The sequence below is a fragment of the Gopherus evgoodei genome, chromosome 9, assembly GCF_007399415.2.
Source record: "Gopherus evgoodei ecotype Sinaloan lineage chromosome 9, rGopEvg1_v1.p, whole genome shotgun sequence".
Classification (NCBI taxonomy): Eukaryota; Metazoa; Chordata; order Testudines; family Testudinidae; genus Gopherus; species Gopherus evgoodei.
In genome coordinates, this window is record NC_044330.1 from 97,728,530 (window position 1) to 97,756,204 (window position 27,675).

General features: G+C 45.1%; 1 protein-coding gene across 1 annotated transcript in view; it reads left to right on the top strand.

The window, feature by feature from the left end:
• The first annotated feature begins 789 nt into the window (after positions 1-789).
• Positions 790-27,675, top strand: part of CD99L2 (CD99 molecule like 2) — a 92,217-nt gene continuing 65,331 nt past the window's right edge. Inside the window, exon 1 of the mRNA XM_030575046.1 lies at positions 790-842. Coding sequence (XP_030430906.1) covers positions 791-842 — 52 coding nt within the window. The 5' untranslated portion in view covers position 790. The remainder of the gene's footprint in view (positions 843-27,675) is intronic.

Below are 27,675 nucleotides of genomic sequence, written 5' to 3' on the forward strand. Positions count from 1 at the left end.
GTACACCTTGTATGCATCTGCTCGAAGGAGACTAGGGGATCACAGAAGCTGCCTTCCTTTGTGTCATCCTGCATCTTCAGTATTTTTTCCACGTTGTGGCCATTAGAGATAAAGGATGTATGCCCTTGCCCATCTATAAGAAGAGCAGGAGCAATCTAGGATCAGGCTAGAGAGAAATGTCACTGTGCTTGGTAGCGCCGGACGCTGCTCCGACCCTGCTAAGGAGGCCTGGCTAGATTCATTCCGAGCGAGCTAAGGCCAAGCGCTACGACTCCGGGGTCCAGTCCTCCCCCGGGGGATCTCCGGGCCCCGCCTGGGAGTGCTGCAGCCCCCCTAGCGAGCGAGCGAGCGAGCAAAGGGCGGGCGGAGCGCTGCTCACCCCCGGGGACCGGCCGGACAGACGCCTCCTCTGCCCCCTCCGGATGCATCCCCGCCCCAACCATCCGCATCGGCTCCGGCGCCTCGCACAGGGCCCCTTCTCCGGGATTCCAGGACCGGCCCCTGGGGGTCCCCTCTGCAGACCCCCCCCTCACCTCGCCCCTCCCCCATCCTGGATTCACCCTTATAAACCCAGATGCGGCCCCTCCCCCAATCCTCCCACCTCAAGGGGGTGGCCCCGCTCCTCGCGCGCCGCCTCCCTTCCCGCCCTCCCCGGCGGAGGCTGCACCGCCCCGGCCGCTCGCGCCCCCGCCCGCCCCTCGCCTTGACGGCAGACGCCTGGCCGGGTGGCTGAGAGGAGTCCCGCCGCCGCCGCTCGCGCCAGGGCCCGTCCGCCCGCCTCAGCCTGGCCATGGCCGGCCGCTCGCTCCTGCTGCTGCTGGCCGCCGCCCTGCTCGGGAGAGGTAAGCGCGAGGCGCCGCTGCGGGGTCCCTTTGTGGGCCGCGCAGGGCTCGGGGCCGCCGCACGAGCCTCTCCGCCCCCCCCCCCCCCGCACAATGGGGGCTGCTAAAGCCGGCCGGGCCCAGCTCGTGACAGGATGAAAAGGGCGGGGGGGGCACAAAACCGCCCCCCCCATGCGGGCAGCTGCCGCCCCGCGAGAACAATGCGGGTCCCGGCTCCGGGCTGGCAAGCGGCGTTGGTTACGGCTCGCACAATGGAGCCTGCGCTGGAGCGCACCCCTCCCCCCCCCCCCCCCCCCGGCAGCCTGCAACAATGCTGCGAGCCGGCGCTTCTCCTCAGCCGCTGGGTCTGGGGCAGAGCCGCTCTGCCCGGGGCAGCACTGAGTGGGGGCGGCGGGGGATGAGACAAATACACCGCGGTCCAGGACAAGCCTGCCGCGGGAGGTAACCGGTACGGGCTGCAGCTCTACCAGCTCTTGACTGATCGAGAGATGAAGGCTAGTGTCTCCTTTTTATTTATCAAAGCTGGGGGCAGCCCTGCCACACTCCAGAATACAATCATGCAATTCCAGCACTTACTCAGCGATAACAAATGTAATGAGTCCTACCAACAAAATCACCTCTAGTGGATAATCCCTTCCCTTGCCCCAGTGCCCCTTCTTTTGTTTAGAAAGCTCTGTTTTAAACCAAAGAAGAACAGAGGCAAGTAGCCATGCATTTAATAGTTTTGTTTTTACCTTCCCTTAAACAATACTGCTGCTTTATAACCTTTTAACAGATAGTTTTATTCAACGGCTAGAGATGAAAATTGGATTGGACAGGTACTGAAGTTTCAGCTTAAGGCAACTATGCAGTAATCAACAGGGCTTTACACACTTCAGAGGTATTCATATTTGAAAAGTAGGATTATAAAAACAAATCCATGGTTTAAATTTAAATAAAAATGTTCTCATTGAGAGATTGTTGTAAATAGAAGTGTGATGCTAAATGTATTAAACTTCATAGGAGCAAATGCCTCTAAATATGTACCAGAACAAAGAGGATCTGGACAGTAAGAAAATGACAGACTTTTGTCCAGAGGCTAGCACACTGTGTTCTTGGGGATTTAGGAACATCTACAAACATGACCCAGATTTGAGACAAATGAAAGAAGAAACAAAAAATTTATTTTCTGCTGTTTTTACATGTCAGTTGCCTGACCTCAGAGCAGATCTGCCATTGTTCATTGAGGCAGAGGTGGATGGGGACTTGGAAAACAAAACCTTTTCTTTAAGAGGGATCTAAGTCAATGTAATTTAATCACTATTTGCAGCTTCTGTTGTCAAATCAAAATAGGACAATATAATTAACATGTAAATGAACATGCAAAAAATCAGTTAAAACCACCATTGTTACTGGATAGTATGCGCCTGCCAAACACAGACAGGACTGATAGAATATTTAACATCACAACTCAGTAAACCAAGTTAAAAAGCATTTCTTTTAATAGAGCACAATGCTGCCATGTATCAGTCTGGGGTTTAATTTCCATTTGCCTTAGGTAGTCAGCTGCCTGCTACAGCTGGCTTCAAATAATTTAAAAAGTGAAATATTATATGAAGTTGCATCTACTTCATTTCCTTCCCCTCTCCCCAATCTCTACTTTTTAAACTGGACAGTATTAATTTAATTTGGCAGACAGCTAACATACTATATGTAAAAATCAAGGCTGTAGGGCAAATGTAGAGAGAAATTAATAGTGGTAAGTACCATTTTAAAAAGGGTCTAAATTCCTTGGAACTTTAGGTTCAAAACCCAACACAGCTGATTTGGTTCTTGATCTTTCTCAGGTAGATAAATTGTACAACATCCAGTTATTTTTGGAGGAGGGCTGAGATGAAAATTTGAGATGCTTTCTGCTCTACGTTGAATAGGTTTCCCCTGTTTGGCCAGTGTCATTGGGCAAAATTTCCTCTCATTGCACAGCTGTGCAGTTTTCCAGGCATCTGGCTTGAGCCCTGTTACAGAGGCAGCTGCTTTTCAATGGTGCTCTGTACATAAAGGATGATATTTTTCCAAAAGTGCTCAGTGACTTAGGAGCCTAAGATTCATGAAAATTCAATGAATTTATGTACGTTTGAGAATTTTCTGATAGTATGTCAGAGCATTTTGGCATCCTCAAGGATGTGATGCAGGGGCACTATGTACATTACAATTTTGTATTGCTGAAGTGCCTAAGAGCTCTAGTCAGTATTCTGTTTTTACCTTTCTTCTGGGGTTGTCCATTTTGGTTTCGAGCCTTCCTCCTAAGTCCATCACACCTAACAGAGTCATTAAGGAGAACACAAGAATATAGGAAAACTCAAAATTAAATCAGGCTTGAAAACCAAGTGACTTTACTTCAGCTATTTACCTAGTTCCACAGTAGTCCTTTGTGCTGAGTATTTGTCTTTTGTAGTTCTGTTTTCAGCATTATTAGGTATTTGTCCTGGAAATAATGCCACAGTCTTATAGCTTTCTGTGAATAAGGTGGTGCGTTTATTTACTCTGAGCATATGGATAATTCAAATATCTAACCTTACTCTCACAATCCTTCTTAGCCACATAAACACCATAAACAAAGTGTCCCTCTTAAAGAGATGCTGACAGGTTAACAGTTTTTAAAAGTGACATATCCTTACCTGTGCTATTAAAAACCATCTTACTATTCAAATGGGAAGAAAGCTAATGATTTCCTTGACTTATTTTATCAGTACTTATGTAGTTTGTTTGCGCTCTGTGCTTTTTTCCTCTATGGACAGAGAAATTAGACCAGCCTGTTTCATTTCTTGGCTCTCGTGCCCGAGCACAATGCTGCAGTAGTTGGATTACAAGTGTGGCGAGAGAATATTTATAACACCTTTTACTGAAATTTTCATAAATAATGGTGTTGGAACAGAGGTTAACACGTGACTTGGGTTCTAATTCACCCGATATCGTCTTGAATTTCAGAAGTGAACACGTAAAAAAGTAAGTACAATTATAAGTAGTCTTGGCAGATTCTTCAATTTAAGCATATAATAAAAGCTTAACTAATCAATATCCATGTATATTTTCATAGTTGTGGGAAATTATGGGGTGGGAAAAACAATAAAGGGGGCCACAATTATTTAATGGCAGATGTTGACTCAAAATTAAAGCTCTATAACTCAAATTGTCAACATCCCATGTCAAAAATCTATAAAGTAAATATTCTTAAATCAAACTAAGTTCTCAAGCAGCATTTCTTTCTTTGCTTTTTCTGTAAATTTCAATAATCATCAATGGAAGTATTTTTGGGGTGTGTGTTGAAAAGCAACATTTACCAATAAAAATCTGATCTTTTCAAACACAATTATAAGCTCTGACCGTGCACATTTCTCCACACAAAGCCCCACTGACTTCAGACCCCTGCAGAGCTAGTTGCGGGGTCATGGTCAGAGTTTTTCCCCATATAGTCTCATTCCTTCTGATGCAACACTTAAAAGGCAAGACCTTTGACACCAATAAAGAGTGTCCTTATGCAGCACAGTTGTGTTTTGTTTTTTTATTAGAGATTAGGTCTCTTACCCTTCTTTCTCAAGTGTTAGGAATATGCCTTCTAGGAGATGCATGTCATCTTGATCTATACCTTTAAAGTGTGGAGAAAGCCTTTGTGGGATAAGTTAGTGAGAATACCTTCCCCAGCCAAAGCTACAACAGACTCAGGATGATACCCCTTCTCTCCCACTCATGCTTACATTATTTGTATTTCATAAACACTAGAATGTTTTGGGGGAAAAATCTGTCACGTATTATACAGGAGGTCAGATTAGGTGATCACTATCATAAACCTAGTCCCAGATTTGGACCTTAGCGTCCAAAATATGGGGATTAGCATGAAAACCTCCAAGCTTAGTTACCAGCTTGGTCCTGGTAAAGCTGCCACCACCCAAAAAATTAGAGTGTTTTGGGGCACTCTGGTCCCCCCAAAAACCTTCCCTGGGGACCCCAAGACCCAAATCCCTTGAGTCTCACAACAAAGGGAAATAAACCTTTTCCCTTCCCCCCTCCAGGTGTTCCTGGAGAGATACACAGAAGCAAACTCCGTGAATCTAAACAGAGGGAGTCCACCCTCTCTATTTCCAGTCCTGGAAACACAAGCACTTCCCTCTTCACCCAGAGGAAATGCAAAGTCAGGCTAGTAAATCTAACACACACAGATTTCCCCCTGACTTCTTCCTCTCACCAATTCCCTGGTGAGCACAGACTCAATTCCCTGGAGTCCCCCACTAAAGAAAACTCCAACAGGTCTTAAAAAGAAAGCTTTATATAAAAAAAAAAAGTACATAAAAATGGTCTCTCTGTATTAAGGTGACAAATACAGGGTCATTTGCTTAAAAGAATATTGAATAAACAGCCTTATTAAAAAAGAATACAATTCAAAGCACTCCAGCAACTATAGACATGTAAATACAAAAGAAAAAAACAATAACCCCCATTGTTTTTATGATCTCTGTACTCACAACTTGGAAACAGAAGATTAGAAAGCAGGAAATAGAAATCCCCTCATAGCCGAGAGAGAGTCAGGCAGAAAAACCCAAGAACAAAAGACTCTCACACAAAAAACCCTACACCCAGATTTGAAAAAGTCTTGTTTCCTGATTGGTCCTCTGGTCAGGTGGTTCAGATTACTTCTTTCCAGGTGTAAGAGACATTAACCCTTAGCTATCTGTTTATGACAATCACTATGGTCCCTTCTGGTCTTGGAATCTGTGGAGCATTTTTTAAAACAACAAATGATAAAGTCTTTCCTGATAGTTCTCTCTCTTCATCCACTCATGTATCTTTATCACTTTCCCTTCTTCCCACATTTTTTTCCCCTTCCCACATCATCTCACTTTCCCTTGGTTTGTCCTCCCTGGTCTCTCTTCCAGGCTTCTGCAGCATCAGCCCCACAATGCGATTGCTGTTAGACCTTGCTTTGACAGAGTGTCCTTGTAACATTTCTAAATCCATCATTAGAATCCATTCTTAAAAATAACGGCCAGAGAAACTGTTCCACTTCTCCTTGGCCATGTGCACAGTTCAATTTGTGTTCCTGCCCCCACACAAAGTTGTTAATGTACTAAATGAAGAAAATAAAACTAAAGCCACAATTCAAAATAGTGAGAGTAGGCACTTCATGGAGAAACACTGTAGTTCACTTAGGTCTGATACATGCTTGCCATTGGAATGTTTGTCTCTTGTGTTGATAGGGCACTTATTATAGTATCCTAGCACATTGAACATTTTGGCTCATCTCCTAGGATACAACAACAATAAACACTCTATAAATACAGCACCTCAAGCTTCCCTTGGGTCCACAGCAGCATGGAAAAAGTCAGGTCCATGAGTCTCAAGTTGGGCACCCAAAAAATCATTGACCACTTTGTTAAAAAAAGTAGTTTCTGGGAGGATGAGGTCTGAGCCTCCTCCTTTTCATAGGGAAATTCATCTATTCTGTAAAAGCAGCAAAGAATCCTGTGGCACCTTATAGACTAACAGATGTTTTGGAGCATGAGCTTTCGTGGGTGAATACCCACTTCGTCAGGGGCAGGTATATATATGCAGGCAAGCCAGAGATAATGAGGTTAGTTCAATCAGGGAGGATGAGGCCCTGTTCTAGCAGTTGAGGTGTGAAAACCAAGGTGTGAAAATGACAAAAATATGTAGCTTTATCCTACAGAGCCCATGCTCAGGAGTTGTGCTGCAGCTGCCATGGATGATAGCAAGTGATGGCACTAAGGACCTTAGGATTAGGTCCACAGTCATTTGTTGTAGCTCATGGATCTCAGTATTGGCAACCCCAAGTATGCAAAAATCATGTACGCCGCTGCCCCCTGGTCAATTATGATATATTTTTTTAAATCATAATTAAGTCAAAGTTTTTTTTATTATTTCCCTTCTGAAGTCACATTTTCAAGCTTTTCTCTGCGACCATGAGGATGAGACACTTTCCTTAAAAAAATGAATGTGGAGATTCTCACAATCACATGACTCTAGGAGCTGGGGCTTTAAGAAAAGACACCACATATCATGGGACTTTAGCTAAAGTGGCAACACTGTCTACCATTATCTGTAATGTGTATTGCAATTAACAAAAGAAAAATAAACTCAGTTCAAAAGTATATACACATCTTAACCATGGGATTACAAGTGAAGCAGTATCCATAGTTTCTGCCCAGAGAGAGCCAGATTTGGGTGCCTTTCCTACATGTCTGCAGTTTGTAATTGCAGCTTTGGCTATGTATTACTCAGAGGACACACTCCTGCAAGCTTCACTAGGCTGCTTTGTCCCAGCAGGGCTACTTGCATGTACAATAGCTGCAGAGTCAGACTTGTGGCTTTTTCATTTTGTTTTGATTTTCCAGAAATTGTAAGTCTGTATAGGAAACATTATTAATGTCTATTTGAGGGGCATCACATGATGATGATGGCTTATGTGACATGGACATGTGTTACTGGGAACTGAAGAAAGCTCAGTTATTTTATGTAGGCCATTTTAAAGCTGTCAGACTAATTCTGTCACTACTCACTTGCTGGATTTGAACAGGTCACCTGGAGGTGAAAGAGTCCATCCCTGTGAGTGAGCTGAGTTCCAGCTTGTCTTCATCAGACCGCACGGACCCTGAACTAGTGTCCAAACTAACTCCCTTCCTGAGGTTTGGCCTTTTGGTAGCTTGCAGCAGCAGTATCACATAAACCTCATTCTAAGCTGCCTCCCTGAATTTAGCTGTCCCTAGGATCTCTCTCCAGCACCTAATCCAGCCCAGGCCCCTCTCACTAGTGCTCCTCCATCCTATCCCCTGCACCTGCCTTAGTGAGCCATCAGAATAGCAACAGCTTTACACAGTCATCTAACACCTGCTGAAGCTGGGTGCGCACCAGGCCTTGCCAGCCTCTTAAAATCCAGGGAGTCCACTGATTTTCAGAAGCCAAAAAGAGAACCACCCAGGCTACAAAAGTGATTTAAGGTGACTTGTTGAAGGTCAATCTGGATCTCAGACATGGCAGCCCATAATGTATCAATATATAACAACTAAAAATGTTTAGTTTGTTTTAAATCAGATTGTGCTCTAAGTTCCTTCATGCAAGAAGAATCTGCTCATCTGCTCTGCACTCCAAAATGCTGGGTAAGCTGACTCACCAAAATATCAGCATGAGGCTGAAAATCAAAGACAGACTTTCCTCCTCAGTTTCTTGGTAGACACGCATGGTACTGCCATGGGAGAAGGCCAAGCAGCACTGAACAGGGCAGGATATTTTTGTGATGAGGTGGCTGGGAGATCAGGGTTCTGTTCCTGATTTTGCCATGGCCTTTCCCTGTGCCCAGTCATGTAAAACTGCATGTGTCTTTTGAGCATTTCCAAGTTGAGGATGCTTGTGCATAGAGATCTGAGCATGCATGCATTCAAAACTGGCCTTTAAAGCCACTGCGTCTCAGATTACTCTTCTGTAATGTTGGGCTAATACTTCTCTGCTGGGTTGTTGGAAGGCTTAACAGAGTGCCAGGAGTTTTTTTTCCTTTTGTTTGGTTTTTTAAGTTGAGAGTGCCATGTAAATACTAAGTATTCCCAAAGTGCAGTATGGGGCACAACTGGCAGAGTATCAGGCCAGAAAAGTGCTAGGCAGGGAAACCATATGTTTCTTCTACCCCTCAATAGCTTGTTTAAGAACACTGCAGGCAGTGTAAAAATCAGCTCAGTGGTATTTACTGCCTCACATTGTAAAAATATAAACTCCAAGCCACAGGATTACAAATGAAGCAGCATGCCATAGTTGCCATCCCAAGGAAGCCACATTTTAATAGTACTCCCACACATCTGCAGTCTAACTGCAGCCTTGGCTGTGCATTATATAATTTTCAGTCTCTGGTCAGTTACATTGGCCAGTCAGCACACCCAAGATTTTCAAGTGTCTGAAAAGCAGCAAACTATATTTCATTCACCTGGGCTAAGCATAGAGTTTGTCCTGGGTTGCTGTATAATAAGGAATTCTCAACATTCACATAGGTAGAGTGAGGCATTCCTCACCCTGACTCTCTCCCCTGCTTTAAACTGCACTAGTATAGATGTATATAAACAGGCCCATGTGTGTTAATCAGGGGTATTTGGACACCCAGCAATTCTGAATCATAAGTGTCTTAGTGAACTGCAAGTTTGTTTTTAAAGAAACCCTGTTAAGCAGGTCAGGCCTATGTTTTGGGTTTTGTAGCAAAATATTTCCCTAGAGCATCAGTCTCAGCCCATGCTGGGCTATATTCCTCACATCCTTCCCTGCTCCAGTATAGAGCTCTTCACCTCTCCTGGGCTGCTTCATCTGGAATACCCAGCCTCCTGACTCAGGACCTTCTCCCTCACTGTGGTTGCATTGACAGACTGAGCCCACTCAGCACTTTTATAATACTCAAGTGTCCATGATGCTATCACCTGAGCATCCTTATTCATATCCCCTCTGGCTGGGAAGCAGCTAATTAATTATGGCACAGGTGAGGCAGGTCCCATTTCCACTAAAGGTGCCAGTCACTCTGTGATAGTTGCCTATGCCTTACTGGGTGATGTCTCCTAGACCACCTCTCTTCCCAAGTGTGAACATAATATCCTGGTAGCAATTACTATAATTACTACCATAGGAAAGTAATATTAAGGAAGTAATTAGCTAGTTGTAACTGTTGGACAGATGGCTCCCATCACCCCAGGCAGCAACTCTTTATGTCTCTTATATAGCATTGGCTTCTCAGGAAGGCAGATGGAAAGGAGCTAGCCTGTTTTCAGATGCTTTTATGGGTGTCCAGGCTCCCCTTTGCCATGGAGAGAAGTAGAAGCAGCTGCAAGCAAGGGTGGAGCCAGCACTTCATGACCTGCCAGAACTGCACAGATTACCTTCAAGATTCAGAGATTCCAAGACCAGAAGGGACCATTGATCACCTAGTCTGACCCTCCTGTATGATACAGGCCATAGAACTTTCCTAAAGTAATTCCTAGAACAGATCTAGAAAAACGGAGTCTTGCTTTCAGAAATGGTCAGTGATGGAGACTCCACCACAATCCTTGATAAATTGTTCCAGTGGGTATTCACTGCAGTCTGATACCCACTGTGCTACAACATCTGAACCAAAAAGTGAAATAGACTAGAAGTGCAAAGCGAAACTATCCATTCTAGTTTCCTTGTCAAAGCTGAGTGGCGTGCAACAAGTAGATTAATTATCACAATGCAGCTTAATCACTAATGACACTAACCAATTACACGGTTAATTTAATGTTAACATTTATTAAAACTGAGAGACTTTAATCAAATGTTAGAGGTCTTACTTTTAGATTTTTTTTACCTTGACAGTGTCTGATGATAGAGTGAGAGAAACAAAAGCAAATTCTCTCTTTCAGCTGCCTCATCTGTGGCCAAATATACACTAGTCAGTGCACTGCAGCAAAATAAATCACAAAATGCTGGAAATAGAAGTGGAAGGACTGAAATTGACAATTTTGAACAGTCATTTCTTTTGCTCCTCTCGTTAATATTGACACTAGGAAATGGCATTGAAACTGATTGTGGCAAATATGGTACTAAGGGTGTTGCAACAGATTTTGCCCCTAAAGCATGTTAGCAACAAGCAAGCCACTGATCTCCAACGCTGCCTAGAATAAAGTTTTAGCATTGCTGGGTTTAAAATAGAAATATGTTTCTCCTTAGAAAAATAAAATCCTGAACGTATGATTTACCAGAAAGAAATTGGTTTGATAATACTGCTTCTGAAGCCACTTTAATAACAAAATATGTTTGATAAACTAGCTAATAACTTTGTAGGTTCTCTTTTGTCATCCATTTTGTTGACTGGTGTAATTCACAAGCCAGTGAAAGAACTTGATTAGAACAAAATTAGAGAAGATGAATGTTGCATATTAAAAAGCAAACATGTCAAGACTTCTCTCCAAAGAGAATTTCGAAGTTGGCGAGCCAGACATTTGATCTGCTAGCAGTGACTTAGGTTGTGGGTGAAAGAGTGTGTGTATACTGAGTGCTTGTCTGTGCCACTCTTGGAAGCAAATGGTGTGTTGACCAAAAGGTAGCCAAATTCATCTTTGATGTATCTGCATTGAATTCACAGGAGTTAAACCAAGGTCACATTTGATCCAGACATCCTTTCACTGTGCAGGCTACAGCTGCCTATTGGATAAACCTTGTGATAGTGCACTCTTACTTCCAAGAATTTCCATTGCAAATCCTGAAGTCTCCTGGGGAAGTGATCATATTGTAAAATGGACAGGCTCTGTCTGGCCTAGAGACAGGGTTGAATGCGGCTATGCAGGTTATTGAGTCTCATCCCACTTCTTTACTTCCAGAGCTGCAGGATCAAATACTGTAGTTCAGTAAATGCAGTGTTTTCTTCTTTTGGGAGATAGCTGTTGAGTGATGCAATTCCCTACCTCCTCCACCTTGCTCTGAGTGGATTCCTTGGTCTCTAGATCATGGCATGGGGTCTCAGGTTTAGATGACAGGGAACTAGAGGAATCTGCAAGATTTCTGAAAGAAACTCTGAGGACCCAGACAAGGGCAGAAAATTAGTGCACTGTTCTCAAACCTCAGCACAAGGTGGTTGTGCAGCTGAGAATAAATTGAGAATAATCTTAGAGAATTAACGCCCCCCCCCCCAAAAACAAACAAACTGCTCAGCATTTTTCAAGCTGAAAAGCATTTCAAAGAACTTATGCTCAAAGAAATCTGCTGAATGGCAAAATGATGCTTTTTCAAAAATGAATCTTAGAAGGTTTTAGGTATTTCTGTCCCACAAGTTGCTAAATGAACAGGGCTTGAACAGATACTCTGATTTGACGTCCTTAGTTAAAAAGATTTTCCCCCTTTCAGTTATTTTTGATGAAACTTTTTCAAAACTAAAATCTTTTGACACTGTTGCTTTGGAGTGGTGAGGGGAGAGATTTTAAAGAATTGTAAAGAAGTGGGAGATTTCATCTCCTTTAGAACAGAACAAAACTAACTCAAACAATAGTACTCACAGGTTTATCGTCAGCAACTCAGACTATCCCCGTTTCTCTCAATGACCAAAAACAAAAGAAACCCCCTCTGTCCTTTTAGTACTTATTGATTTACCCCATATTTCTTTTACAGCATCTTTGTGTTGTCCTACTATTCTGGAGTTGCTTCCTTACACTCCTTCCCGTCCCCCCCATTTCTTTTTGTCATGGGGCTAGGTGAGCAGGACTGCAATTATTATTTTTAGAGTATCCTACATATGAACTTGGTATCTGTTTAAGAATATACAGTGCAACTTCAACTGTCAAGATGGCAGCTCCTATATACATTTTTAGTAAATGAAGTTTTTTTTAAAAATTACTTTACATCCTGGGGGGGACACAGCGCTTTCCCAACTTTAATTCATACCCCATTGAGTAGGCTGGTACTGTCACCATAGCCATTGTAGCAGTGGGTCAACTGAGGCACAGAAAAGATTAAATGACTTGGCCCAAGTCACAGCATGAGTGAGTAGCAGAACCAGAACGTAACCCAGTTCTGCAGAAGGTCAGATGAGATGATCGTAGTGGTCCCTTAAGATCTACGTCCTGGTGAATAGAAGGCAGGAGTCTTGGTTCCCAGTCCCCTGCTCTAGCCATTACTGCTTCTCCCATTCCTTCGGCTGCACTGTAATAGGATTCATTTTGCTGTTGATAACATGTGCAAAACATGCTCCTATTACTGTTGCAACGATACCCTGGCCTCTACCTCCCTCCCCTGTACTTCCATCTATTTCTCAACCCCACCAGTTGTAACTTGTCTTAACAGTTGACTCTTTGGGGCAGGGACTGCTTAGGTACACAGTATGCCATCTAGCAGAATGGGGCTACTGGGATAGAAATCATAATCAACACCATAGAGCTTCTTTGAGGAATGCCTCTTAGAAGCTATTGGTTCTTACTGTACTAACCGATTTTTGGGAAGAGTAGCCCCTTCCTTGAAGTGCTTGGGTTGCTCTGAGATTGGATTTATCAGTTTCCTGTGTTGTGCCAGCTGCTGAAGACCAGATTAGACATGGGTTCTACCTGTCATGAGATATGATCGATCTCTGCCCCTGTCAGAAGCAACTCCCAAGTAAAGCAGGTCCGACCCTTTTGCAGAAGCAGGGCTTTCACACCTCCGTAGTCCCACATGTTTGCAAGGAAGTCATTGTCAGCAGAAATCTCTACTCAAGCTGCTTCTGAGTGCTTTGGTTAAGTGTTGATCTCCTGAATGACCAGCCACCTTCTCTTTGTGTTTAGGCATCCCAATTAGCTCTGAATTTACATCTCCTATTCAGAGAATGCAAGGTATTGTGAGGGAAGCTATGTCTGACCCACTCTCCCCCCTTTGGAACAGAAAACCCTTTTAGAGTCTCATTAGTTACACACAGTGTTTATCACGGAGGTTTGTATAATTTGCACTGCTGAGACACATTATACAGCTGTTGGGCAATTCATGTGAAAATGGCACTTGGTCCTTCACAAAATACTGTGCAGCTTGGAGGCCTGGCAGCCTCGTGGAACATGCATTATGCAAGGCAGGTGACAAATGGACCAAAAGGGGTTGCGTCTGGCTAATTGGAGACATATACAGGTATTCTCCCAAAAGGATTTGCGGGAGGAGGAAAAAGAATAAAAATAAAAATCAAGGATGCAAGGTGATGCCTCTTCTTGCAGGCAGATCATTCATTGGAACAGCCATTATGGGAAACAAATCACTATTGTGCAGTGCCCATCATTGGATGTTTTTAAAAACAGGTTGGACAAATGCCTGTCAGGGATGGTCTAGGTTTACTTGGTCCTGCCACAGCACAGGGGGCCGGACTTTGATTTCATGGGGGCCCCTCCCAGCCCTAAATTTCTGTGATTTGTAGCTTTGCAGGATGATCCCTTATTTCAAGTGACAGGGTGGTTTTATTCCCTTTTCAGCCCTGACAGCCAAAATCTTCAGGATGGCACGTGGCATGCATAGTACTTTGAAAAAATAATCTGTGTAGCATCACATACAGTAGAGTGATACTGTACTCTAAGCTGGAAAACCAAGCAGGATGTATAAATGCTGGTGACATATAGGCAACAATACATTTGTCCACTGTAAAGCAGACCCCAAAAAATGGAAATCTCCCAGAAAAAAATTTGCATTTTTGGAAAAAAAGTTTCATCCCAAATTCCAAAATGGAATTTTTTGGCTTCATGAGGCTCTCTGCCTCTCCATTCCTGAGTTGGGGAAAATAGGGGCAGAGAGCAGAAATTGAAATTCACAAGAACTTTCCAGGCTGGCAGGCAGCCAAGAAACCATCACTTGTGATTTTCCCCACCAGAACATGGGCTTTTTTCAGCAAAACTGAAGTTCTCTCATAAAAAGTTTTGGTTTTTGGTTTTGTGAAAAGGGCATTCTTTTGTCAAAACAAACAAAAAGCACTTTTGACTAGCTCTAGTCCCCTGTACCATCTGTCTTATATTATTCCTGCCATAAATAAATTCCATACACCAGTCCAAGGCCTGAATGAGCACAGTGCCTCTGAACCATTGTATGGCATCAGCACATACAAAACCGCTAAGTGAGAGAACTTTGGGATGTAGACTCAGGTAGCATGAAGGAAGGGGGAGAGAGAGACAGACACACACACACTCAGGAGCAGTAAGAATATAGGAAAAAACATACAAGTTGGAATGTTAAGTCCCATAGGAATTGAAATGATTTAGGTTAGAAAGATTCTGTTACAGCTTGATGGCAGTCTACCTCCTGGCTGAAATAAAAGCCCCCACCTTCAGAACAAGCCTTTATCTATGCTGAATAAAAATCTTTCTGGGGTGGTGTATGCCTGTGCTAGGCTTCTAGGCTAAGCTCAGTCTTCCAAAGCATGAGCAGATCTGTCTGACCAAATCACCCAGGCCAAACTAACTTTTTCAAAGTTAGGGCCAGCTTTATACTTCCCCCTAAGTTCCAACCAATTGGCAGTCACTCCCACTTATGGGCCACTCCATCACACCCATTGTCAAGAGATACAAACAAAAGGTGTGCTATCATTTGGATAATTATTTTTATTTAGATTGACCAGTATTAGCCAGCCCAAAATTCATGAGAAGGACAGTTCCAAACTTTGTGGTGAGCCTACCTGCACTTTTAACCATTTATTGGTCTTAGAAAAATAATGTACTTGGAGATTGGTTTAAACTGTACACATTTAAAGAGAAGATTTTTATGGTAAATCTGAAGTTAATTGAGAGAAGAAGTTGTGTTATTTCACAAGGGGAAAGCACAGAGCAGTATTCACTTGTTTGTTTGGGTTTTCACTTAAAGATTTTGTAAGGTAGATGGCAGTTGGCTTTGTGCCTATTGCCCTCTAGTGGCTGGCTGGGAAAGCAGATAAGGGACCTACTACTAATAGCAACTAGTGGAGTTCCCTTTAGTTCAAACGGCAGAGGGCTGTGTTCCAGCATTCTACAGCTGCTTGTGTGTGCTTAATTTGTGCGCTGGGAATTGTCTCTGTCAGAACACCACAAATATTGTGCTGACTAGGCCCACGTTCAGACTAACCCGCGGCATCGGCGGGTTAAAATCAATTGCTCGGGGATCAATATATCGCGTCTAGTCTGGACGCGATGTATCGATCCCCGAGCGCACTTACATCGATTCCAGAACTCCATCAACCTGAACGGAGTTCCGGAATCGACACGGAGAGCCGCGGACATCGATGCAGCGCCGTCCAGACGGGTGAGTACCTCGATTTTAGAAATTCGACTTCAGCTATGTTATTCCCGTAGCTGAAGTTGCGTATCTAAAATAGATTTTAATACCTAGTCTGGACGTGGCCCAAGTTTGTAAAGACAACTACTATAGGAAAGTCAGTGAACATACTGGTAGATAAACAGTGTTCTCAAACTATGAAGAACTGGAGTAATTCTGGATTCTGAAGCCTTAATAGCCCTAGCTAACAACATTGCTAGAAGCATTTGACCCAAATATGTGAAGTGTTTAAAAGCAAAACTTTGTCCTGCTATTCAAAATCTGCATCAGGAAAGTCAGCAGGACATGTGGTGGCTTTGAGGCTGTGGAATTTCCCCCTGAATCATGCTGTTGGCAGAGTGGTTAGCCTTCCAAATCAGCAGATATCCATGATCCAAGGGGAGGGCACACATGGATTCTGTCAGTGTCTCATATTTCAGAAGCCTGGTACATTTGCACAGTAACTTAAACTTCCCAGCAGTTCCCTTTGACTTCCCTAGGAACTGGTATGAACCCAGACCTTGTGAAAATCTGCTCATTTATACAGGAGCCTAAATCAAGATTTAGAAGCCTAACTTCAGGCTTCTGGTCTTTTTGAAAGTGTTGACATTAAACTGAACAACTTGAGTAGCTTTTACAAATAACTGGTAAAAATCTAGCCACTGCAGTTTGCTTGCAACATGTTCACAATCTGCGGTACTGTTAGTTGAAAAGAAGGTTTGATGTTGTAATTTATGCAGCATTTTATATCACAGTCAGGAGAAATAGCAGCTTTAGAAATATCATTTCACCTGTGTCATTTAAAATTAACCAGAGAGGTTAAGGGATAAAATGCCCCACTTCTCAGCAATACCAGCCTTCTCTCAGACTTAAGTCCCAGCCAATAGAGAAATTTTGCAGCATGCCCTGGAGGCCAGTAGATCTGGGCTATTTCAGACCAAAGAGGAGAGAGAAATCTAAAGTTCACAGAGATCATGCTGCCATCAGCCTCTTCCCCTCTAAATGGAGAAATCCAACATGAAGTCCTCCCTCTGCAGCTTCAGCAGTATCACATGGGGAAAGAGAGGTGCTATCAGTTAGGTGTTTAGTGCTTTATATTTCAAAGCCAGAAGCTTTACCACCACTTGTAACCATCAGACGTCCAGGGCAGATCATGGCACATTAGTGATATGTACTCACAAGTATGGAATACTCTGCCCGACAAGTAGGAGGATGCACTGTGCACTAGTTTCAGTCTTAAAATGGCTTTATGGTGATGCTGCGTGTAGTTTCCATTGCACTAGTCTGTTCCCAAAACAATAAGGGCACATACAATGGCAGCAGAGTCTGACTTCAGAGAATCAGTCACAACCTCTTGGCTGGACACAGATGTAGGGAGGGGGAAAAGTGGAGAAGCCCTTCTGGATGCTGCATCTGACAGCATCCAGGGAATCACAGCAGACCCCTGCATAGCAAACTTGAATGACATCACAGAAACATACCTTCAACTTTAAATGTAGATATAACCCCTTCTGTGCTTCCTGAGATCTCCCCCTCCCCATCCATCAACTTCACCTAAGTCTTAACTGGATTGAGCCTCAATACTGACTTACTGCCTAGCTGAAATAAACAGGAAGATAGGAACACTGCATTCCAAAGATGAGCCAGCATTTTCACTGTGTAACTTCCTATTTGTCTAGTTTTAGTTCTCAGCCTTGTGGCTGAGGAGTGAAAACATTATCTAAAGTTATATCTTCTCTTTATCTGTGGAGTAAAACCTCTTTGTTAGGAATCTGCTGATAAGCATTTAATTACAGAGTCCACTCACCACTAGGGCGCCTCCTCCCGGCTATTCAGGGGATTAGCTCCTCCTCAGTCCAACACACCCTTCTGTTGCTCGTTCATGCACCTCTCGCTCTGTGACTCAGAGTGATCTCTTTGTGGCTTGGCCCTCCAGCCTGGTCACTGTGCATTTTCTCCTTTCAGGGGTTATCAAAGTATCCTCATCCAAAAACATCAGTCTTCTCTCTCACTGCCCTGACTGTACCACTTTCTCAGTGGTTGGGAGGGGAACCAGGCCACCCTCTGGGTTGCAGCTCAGGAACCTTCTAATCAGCAGCCAAAATCTTAAACATTGCTGCCATTTCCCTGAGCCTTTTCCTTCACCTCCATTTAGGCAGGCAGGCAGGCAGGCATCCATCCATTCATTCATTCATTCATCCATCCTCCCTCCTCTAGTGTCCGAACAGTGAATACAGGCTCCCTCACTGCAGCCCCTATTCTCCTGCCAGCTTCCTGGCTTTATACTAGCCCCACCTGTTCCTTCTCAGCTGGTCTCCATCCCCGTCTAATTCCCCTCAGATGGGGCCTATCCAGTTAATTGGCCTTTTCTCAGCCTCTGGGGAAGTGTGGGGGTAAACACCCCATCACACGCCTGGGCTCTCCTGCATTGTGTAATACCTCGGGCTCTGTCCTCGGCTGTTCTGTGCTGGCTGAAAGAAGTGTATTTGTGTCACAACTTGTCATCTGGTTTATAAACTGTACTCCGTGGTTGAAGGGTGTAAGCATGTGACTCACCAGCCAGCGAAGTCCAGACCTCCTAGTGGTGGGGTGAGATTTTGCAGGCCTCCTGTAGCACCCCCTGCTGACAGCCCTTCCAGCCATACTGTGGTCTGCCTTTTGCTATTCTACTTGGGTCATGTATAATCCCACCCCTTTTGGGACAAGTCTAACAAATAATAGTCCATCAACTTCCTGGTGAACTCACAATCAGAGTCTGGACTCACTAGTCCTTACCCATAGCATCAGGGAGGTTTCATTAGTCCTAACTCCTTGCTGAGGGCATTTCCCCACAGTCCTCAGTCAGCCAGGGAAACCCAGGCCTTCCCTCTCCACTGGATTCCAGTCTAGGCACCTTTGAATAGGTAGTCAGGGCCAGTTTACACAAACCTCTGGCTGTCTTAGGCCACTTCCTACCTCTCCCTGTCTTGGGCCTTTGCCACACCTCCCATCTGTCAACTCTGCTCTCTATAAGCCTCTCCCATTGGCTCACAACAGAGTTTGTAGGCACTTTCCTGCAGCAGAATCAGCTGGATACTAGAGAGTTTTCTCCACTCCCTGGTTGGGCAGTCCCTGACTCAGCAGGAGTTTTCCTGCTCCCTGCAGGCCCCTCCACCAGTTCACGCAACCCCAGCTGCACTCACGTCCCACTGCTTTCCTTCCCAGCTTCCTTGGGCTCCCAGGTGTAGATGTACCTTCCATCAGAGACACTGCATCTGCCATCAAGCAACTCAGCTCCCTGGCTCCTGCCTGGTCTCTCACTGAGTGACAACTAGCCATCCACACTCCTTCCTGCTCAGCCCTGACAGAGCCAGGATCAGCCCTTTTATCTCCTCCCTCCAGGCTTGACACTGACTGCAGCAGTATGAGGAGTGAAGCTGATTGCACCCACAGGCTCTCATTGACCCCTTCAGGACCAGTGTGGGGTTGATACACCCCCATCATATAGGGAAATTCACAGTTGTTACTTATTGCACACCCTGTACTGATTATAAGTCATTTTATAAGCCTGGACAGTATATGCAACATGTGTTTAAATGCCCACATTTTCAGTATGGCCAGTGGAGTCATGGTAAAAAAATCTCTGCCCTTTTTTAGCACTCTCCATCCAGAGATCTCAAACTGTCTCTTTAATGAATTAAGCCCCAGGCCTTCCCTGTGACGCAAGTATTGCCATCTCCATTTTAAAGATGGGTAAATTACTGCTGCTATTATTTGTATGTTGCCAACAGTGCTTTACAAACAGATACTAGGACAAGGTCCCTGCCTCTGAGTTTACAGTCTGAAGGTTACACACCAGTTTGTGGCAGCAACATAAATAAAACCTAGAACTCCAGTTTCCTACTTCACTGCTTTAGCCAACAGACTCTGTTCCGTAAAAGAAAAACCCAGGGCCTCATGAGACCATCAGAATTCCTCTATGATCTAGAGGAAGCATGGTCTGGTGAATAGGGGCCATGGCTGGGCATACGCACGTGTCTTCAGTTGATTTGAGCAAGTTGCCTACCTTCCTTACACTTCTTGTTCTGATCTATCAAAATGGGATGATGTTAATTACCCACCTTTGTAGAGTGATTTGAAAGCTATGGATGAAAAGTAATTTAAGTTGTTACAAATTGTAATTATTTTTTTTCTCTTTAAAAAAAAAAAAGGCAGGAAGCTCAAAATAGGAGGACTTTCTTTCCCATCTGTGCCACATTAGCATTAGTGGCACTTGTGTCAATCTCACAAGCCCTCTGGGTGTGTCTTCAATTCCACATCCCTCTAAAAATGAGGAACCTTAAAAATTGTGCTGAGAATCTTTGATCCTTCTCTCTTAATGTGCCTGATCTAGTCACTTTAATTGGAAGCAGTTTTCAGAGTAGATGAAACACTGGGGGCAGAGATGTCTTTTTGACATTAATAACTTAAATCTGAAAGAACCATTATCTTGCTTAGAAATTTGTCACCCACTTTTAGTCTGGAGACATAAAAGAGTCTGAGAAATCCTGAAAGATTTGAATGTTGATACAGAAGAAAATCATTTTGACTGGGATTTTGTTTTATTTGAACAGCACTGGGTAATTTTGGATAAGTGCTAACAAAGACACAAGTGGTCTGATTCTCCTCTCAGATAAGTGTGAATCAGGACTCACTCTACTTTATGTAGTGGAGTCATGCCAGCATGAGTGGGGAGAACCAGACCCCAGCGGTTTATTTTCAGAGCATAGTATGGGAAATCCTCTCATATCCCTGTTGTTTATTAGTATTCCAACTGATACATTCTGCCTCCTTACATTTCCCAATAATAATTCTTTGCTTTCTGTACTGAACTGTTTGTGCAGTTACGAACTTCCACACCAGAGATGGCTGCTTTTCAATGATGGGCAAAGCAGGCGCACCAGTTGGTAACATTTGTCTAGAATTTAAGTTTATCACATGAAATGTGCTCTGCTAGCAGTTACAAATAGTTATAGATTCATATATTTTTGTGTAATAATAAAAAAAAGCCATACAGGACCAATATGGTCCTCCAGTCTGATCTCGTGCATAACACAGGCCACAGATTTTCACCCAGTAATTCCTGTATCAAGCTCGTATCTTCTGGTTAAGCTAGATCATATCCTTGTGTTCTGCCTGCCCAGGAGCACTGAGGAGGTCATCTCTTGCATTAGACCATATTTATTAGAGGAGCACATCACTGTATTTAAGGACCATGTGGCATTTTCATTCTAAACCAGGGGCTGGCAATCTACGGCACGCGTACCATTTTTGGCATGCGAGCCGATTTTTGCCGGGCACGCAGCTGCTATCCGGGGTCCCGGCCGCCGGCCCCGCTCAGCTTGCTGCCGGCCTGGGGTTCCGATCACTCAGCTGGCAGGAGGCAGAGCAGGGCTGGTGGCCGGGACCCCAGACCGGCGGCAGGCACGCCCTCCCGCTTCCCGCTCACCGCACTCGGGTTCTGCGGCTCCCAGGAGTGTGAGCCACTGGGGTGTGGAGCCCTGAGCCTGCTGCGGGAGGGGAGGTGGCTCACACTCCCAGGAGCCACAGAGCCCGAGCGCGGCAAGTGGGGAGCCGGGGGCTGCACTGGGACCACCGCCCACGTACATCCGCTACAGGAGCCCCCTGGGGGCGGGCACTGGGCTGCAGCCCGGGCAGGCGCTTCCCGGCTCCCCCCTCACTGCACTCGGGTTCTGCGGCTCCCGGAAGTGTGAGCCGCCGCTGCCCATCCCGCAGCTCCCCCCTCCTGCTGCCTCAGCACTCCACGTGGAGTTTTGCCTCCATGTGGAGCCAGCGTCTGACCAGCTTGGGCATGGTAAGGGGAGTCCCAGGGGGCAGTCGGAGTAGGGGGAGGGTTGGATGGGTCGGGAGTTCTGGGAGTCCTGTCAGGGGGCGGGGAGTGGTTGGGTGGGGTGTGGAAATCCTGAGGGTGTCTGGGGATGGGGGTGTAGATAAGGGTTGGGGCAGTCAGGGGACAGGTAGGGGAGGTTCTAGGGGTGCAGTTAGGGTTGGGGGGGTCGCAGGAGGGGACAGTCGGGGGACAAGGAGCAGGGAGCATTGGGAGTTCTCATGGGGGCAGTAGGGGTGGGAAGTGGGAGGGAGTGGATGGGGGCAGGGCTAGGGCAGGGCTGTCCCCTCTTTTTGATTGTTGAAATATGGTAACCCTAGGCAAGGGGGAACCAGGGGGCACGTGAGGGCTGGCACCTGCATACATCCACTGCAGCCTGCAGGAGGCCCCTGGGGAGTGCTGGGCTGCAGCCTGGGCAGAAGGGCGAGGGGGTGATGGCTACTCTCTGCTAGCGGCACCGCTGCCTTTGCAGGTCTGCTGCCCCCCTGCACCGCACCGGCTCCTCCATGGCTGGGGCTCGCTGCTGCCACAAGTGGGATGCTCTGGCTCTCCAGTGCCTCCGGAAGGCAGCTCCTCCCTGCTGAGCTGCTGCAGTGGCCCAAGCCTGGCAAAGCCAGTGAGTGGACTCGGGGCAGGGGCCACTGAGGTGGGGTGGGGAGGGCTCGCAGGGGGGCTGTGCACCCTCCAGGGGAGTTCAGGGGGCAAGGAGAGGGGAACCTGGTTTGGGGAGCAGCCCCTGGGCACGGCTAGCCCCTGGGGTCTATAAAGGCTCGTTGGGATTTGCCCCTCAATGAAACGATGTGCAGGGGGGATGCAAGGTGGAAGTTTTGCCTAGGGTGCAAAATATCCTTGCACCGGCCCTGCCCCAGGGAGTGCATGCGGCCCAGGTTAAGAACCACTGCACTAAACTGATAAGATCTGCATTTTAATTTAATTTTAAATGAAGCTTCTTAAGCATTTTAAAAAACTTGTTTACATACAACAGTAGTTTATAGACTTGTAGAGAGACCTTCTAAAAACATTAAAATGTATTACCGGCACACAAAACCTTAAATTAGAGTGAATAAATGAAAACTTGGCACACCACTTCTGAAAGGTTGCCGACCCTTGTTCTAAACCCTCCGTTTCTGAGGTTTAATATGCTGACGTGCTGAAATTGACACTGTGAGGGATACAAACTCTGTCTAAATACATGCTCTGAACCAAATTTTCTGTTTCGAGGAGATGATGCAAGTCCTGAAGCTTACAAAAAATTGTTCGCTAAGATTGGAAATGGTTTTAGTCAAGTTTTGGGTGAGAAACAAGCACGTTAGCTTAAAAGAAAAAAGAATTTGGCATGTAGTCAACTGCTAAAGTTATTCCCTGGAGCAAACAAGCCATTCACTTAACTTTCTCATTGTTCTAGTTGTTTTTAAACATAAAAATATAGTAAACTGAATAACTGTTGTTTCCAAGCAGAAATATTTCACATTTTTTGTGTCTTAAAGTAGATAGAACAGAGACACAGGAGAGAGGTGGTAGAGAAAAGAGTGTTTATGCTGAACTAAGTTCCTCTGTTGGTTTCTAGGCAGGCTTTTGTCTTAAGCTGTCTCTACACTAGGAGTCCTTTACCAGTATAGGAATACTGGAAACCTGTACTAGCAAAGTGCTCCTAGTATGGATGCAGCTATATTGACAAAACTGTGCTTGTGCTGGTATAGTTTATTCCACCACCTTTTGAGCAAAACAAACTATATTGGTAAAAGCCCAGTTTTGCTGGTTTGACTGAGTGTGCACTAGAGGCTTTTGCCAACAGAGCTGTGTCAGTCAGGCATCACACCTCTTCACACCTCTGGCGGAAGTCTGCAGTGTAGATGTAGCTTTAAGCTGTTCATTAGCAATAGGTTGGCTCCTTCATTTTCCTGGTGGGTGGTAGATGCTGGGTTTTCTTATTTCCCCACTGTCTGGCCAGGTTTCCTTTGACTCTTGTGAGGGCAGAAAGGGAACTGTAGTTTTAAATTGTTCCATTCAAGGCAGAGTTTAGGGGAAAGACAGAATGGTAAAATTGACCTTAATATAGACCGTGGTTCAGAGCAAGAGATCTTTTTGTGGGCACATGTTACAAGGCGAAGTTCAGGAGGGGAGTGCTGGCATCTCCACCATTCACCTGAATCCTGTACATTTTGCCTTGTGAAGTCTGTGCGAACCCCAGTAAAAACCTGTGGACTGTACTGCAGACTATTTGGTGGATGCAAATGTTGTGCTCAGTGAGATGTGAGCCTTTACCCTCAAGGAGCTTTGCACTTCTGTGAACAAGGCACAGTGTGAGAGAGGGAGATGGCAGCATAGTGAGTAGTATATGAACCTCCCTGCACTGTTTTTGTCTGGACTTTGGGCAGGTTTCCTGCAGACAGCACCTATTGTCTATACGTGGCTTTTGTATGTGAGCAGGAAGAGGCACTTGGGTCTGGATGTAAACTAGGGCTTTGAAATTAAACTAGGGCTTTGTAGCTGTCAACACCCATGATATGATTGGGTACATCACACCATGTTATTGTAGAATGCCTTGGGTGATGGAGGACGAGCCATCTGAATATTCCCATTTCGGAGGGTGGACTCATTCCACAGATGGATGGTTTATCTATTGAGGGAATCTGAGAGGGACAGTATCTGTTCCAGATTGCCTGGAAGGAACTGAAGATATTTTCAGAAGGGTGGAGGAGTGACTTTGCTGGGAAATTGAATGATGGTTTATGTGGATAGTTTCCCATTAATGCTCCTGGGCTCTGCTGGGAGAGGAACTCAAATTAACTGACAAGCAGATTCATGTATAGTATTGTCTGTTGACATAGCCTCGTTCTGGTTTTCCCCTTTTCAGTGTGTCACTGGCTACCTTCTGAAATCATACATCAGCCAGTCGTTCAGTCCATCAGACTGTGCCAAGTGCTGCCTTAGCCTAGCACTTATGTGAATGGCAACTTGGGTTACTTGATCAGACACTTGGTTGCAAAGAAAGTCCCGCACAACAGCCTCCAGCTATGATAATAGCGGGTTATTTCTGAATCATGGCTAGGGCTGAGCCAGCCTGGCAAGGTTCTGTCACAGGGCCAGCCCCCTGAGGCTCATTGGAGGTTTGGGCTTTATAAAATCCAAACACTCCATTTCTGGCTCTCCCCACAGCTTTGTTGCCTTTGCTGTCTTGTGAGGGGGGACAGACAGTGGCCTGACCCCCCGCACCATCCTGTTCCTAGCCAAAGTCCAGCACCTTCTTCTTGAGGTGGTCTTGGGGATCATGCTTCTTCACAGGCTGCAGGGTGTGTGTGTGTGTCCCCTGACCTTCCCAGATCCACAGGGGTTAGAAAGCAGCTTGTTGCCCTTTGCAGATAGGCAGCAGGGGGAGGAGGAGATAGTCCAGTGCCAGCCACTGATAGATAGAGAGAGCCCATGAGCCCCAGTGTTGCACCCTATTGGGTCTGCCTGTCTCTCTAGCTGTGGCTAGCAACAGGGAAGAAACGCCCTGTTCTTAATGTCTAATTGCTCCTTTAGGCTGCTTTGGTAGCATAAAGAGACCATAAAGAAGGAATATCACTAGCACAGATGATTCATGGGGGCTGCATCTACACTGTGAGCTAAGGGGATGAGTCCCCTCTTCAGACCTAGTGTGTCTCCCCTCTCTTGCTGCCTACAAAACGGGTAAATTTGGCAGGAGTCAGTCGGGCTCTCCAGTTCCCCCACCCTCATAGGAAGGAAGATGGGGAACAGCCACTTACTTCCCCAGAAAATCCCTAACGGAGGGGATCCCAGCAATAATAAGCATGATAGGATCAGATCACCAGCCACCCTTGTCCAGGAGGCAGCAAAGGTAAAATTGTGTTGTGGTCCTTGTCCTTCAGGGCAAGTGAATGGAGCCAAACCTTAGTGGGCCTGTGCTAGTGTTCAGATGCTTGGCTAGAACCAGCCCTTGGCCCGACTGGGTTCCAACCAGATATTTTGCAGCAGCCTGACTATGGCTTTCAATGCACAAAGCATTATGTTGCTGTTGGGTCTATAAGTAAAGGCCCTTAATGTAAATACTCCGCATGAAACATTGTTGTAACTACACAAAGACCCATCATGCTTATCAGGGATAGGGACGAAGCCCTGTTTAAAAATTTACTCCTGGAAAGCATTGAATGAATTATAACAAAGATCTGCATTCAGTCCAGTTACCCATGTTTACAAAATCTACAAGGGTCCTGTGAATTGAACACAAAGGAAATGTGTGCATGATTGTAAAATAACACAGAAAAGGTCACTTGCATATGGGGGCTTTCCGGCTTGTCCTCTGTTGTTACCAGAGTTTTTCTGTAGATGTGTGCAATAGTTTGTTTGTCTGTGTAATCATGTCTCCCTCTAGTGGCTAGCCCCAGCGAATGTAAGCGCCCGTAACATAGAGCTGAAGGAGGTTTTCGGTATCTCACGTAGGCGAGGTTTTTGATGCTGAAAGTCCTGTAGTTCAGTCGCTGCTGATGATCACAGCATCTGTATTTTCACAGCCACGATTCATTAAACATGGCTCAGCAATTCAAACCCAGGCTGTTCTCTTTAGCTGGTAGATTGGAGGTGAATCCAAAGGTCATGGAGACTGTCTCGGTCACAGTCTCCCATTGTCAGTTTGCTGACTTTAGCACAGGCTTTTAAGCATTGCTGTTAATAGGCTTGAAACAGAACCACCATTAGCCTATCCACGAAGAAAAAGTCTTCATTATGCAAATTTTGATCTTAAAGCTTTATTCATGTGTTTCCTGGCAGGCTTTTCCGTTAATCTCAAGAGCAAAATTGCTTGGAATTATCATACACCCTTGTTAATTGCATAAAAAAAATTATAGCAAAGGTTGTTTTTGCCATAATCAAGAGTGATTTTGATTAATACTTCTGAAGTCAAATGTTCCACTGGCAGTGGGAAGGAGTACAGCCCCCCCCAAAGGCAAAGAGTTGGATTAACCTTCCTGATGGGGTTGGGGGAGCTGTCCAGGAGCCAACAATGGTGCCCTGACCACACACCTCCCAGCCTAACTGCAGATCTGAGCAGTACTAACTTACACCATTGGTGTCAGATCTTTCTGTAACCGTATGCCAGTGGAGAATTGGAGAAGTATTTTCTCTTCAGTATGCGGGAAGCTTTGCAACTTTCTCCAGCTTTCCACCAACAGATCTCCCTTGCACAGGGGGAATTTTCTGCCATCCCTTTCTGGCCAGTCTGAAAATCTGCTTTGCTTTACTTGAGCAGCACAGAGTAAGTTTAATGGATTGGAATATTTGGCTCTAAATATTCAGAGGCTCTTAAACCACATTAATCTGCCACTAAAGTTTTTAAAATTAATCTCTTTCTGGAGAAGAAGCAAATTCTTCTGGAAACTGCTCAAGCCAGAGTCTCCTTTGTCTTACATGGGTGTAAATCTGGAGTAACGGCCTTGATTAGTCTGGATTTACATGAGTGTAGGTAAGAGACATATTTGACCCTTGTCTTCTCCAGGGTCCTAAGAGTTCTACCCCAAATAGTTAGAAAAGGAAGGTGCAAAGAGGGGTGTGTCTGAGGGCCTTCAGGTGATAACTTCTCATAGTAATATCCTCACAATATAGTAGATGATTTTCAGGGTGGGGGAAAATGTTGGTTCTCACTGAAGCCACCTTTAAGGACACATCCAGCAGGCATTATCTCCTCTCCACCGCCCTTTTAAGTGACTGCCTCAAAAGTATCCCAAGGTTTCCAGTACAATTGTGCTATTCCTCCAGTTAAAGACCCAGCCACACTAGACAACCATTTCTTTCTGGTTCCCTGGACACCTGTGAAACCTGGCTTAAAGTGACTACTCAGCTCTATTTTGTGGCAGTTCTACTCATCCCAGTTTGCCATGTGAATCTGAGAGGATTTAGCTCACAGACATTCTGCCTAGCACATACCATTCCATAGACTATAGGCCCCTCTTGCTCCTTATTTACATCAATAGTTAAAACCTTCAGCAACTTTATTGGGAGCAGAATCAGGCCCATATATAACTCATTGGATACATCTCTCTCCACCAGGTCAATATATTCATAAAGGGCTAAGGGTAAAAATTAATTCCTCTGCCAACTATTGATTTATATTTGAATGAAAAATGCTGATGACTAAGACTGCAGTGCTAGAAAAGGTTACAAGAGCTTGTAGCTGATATCTAAGGGGCTGCATTTCCTTGGCAGTCCTTTGAGATT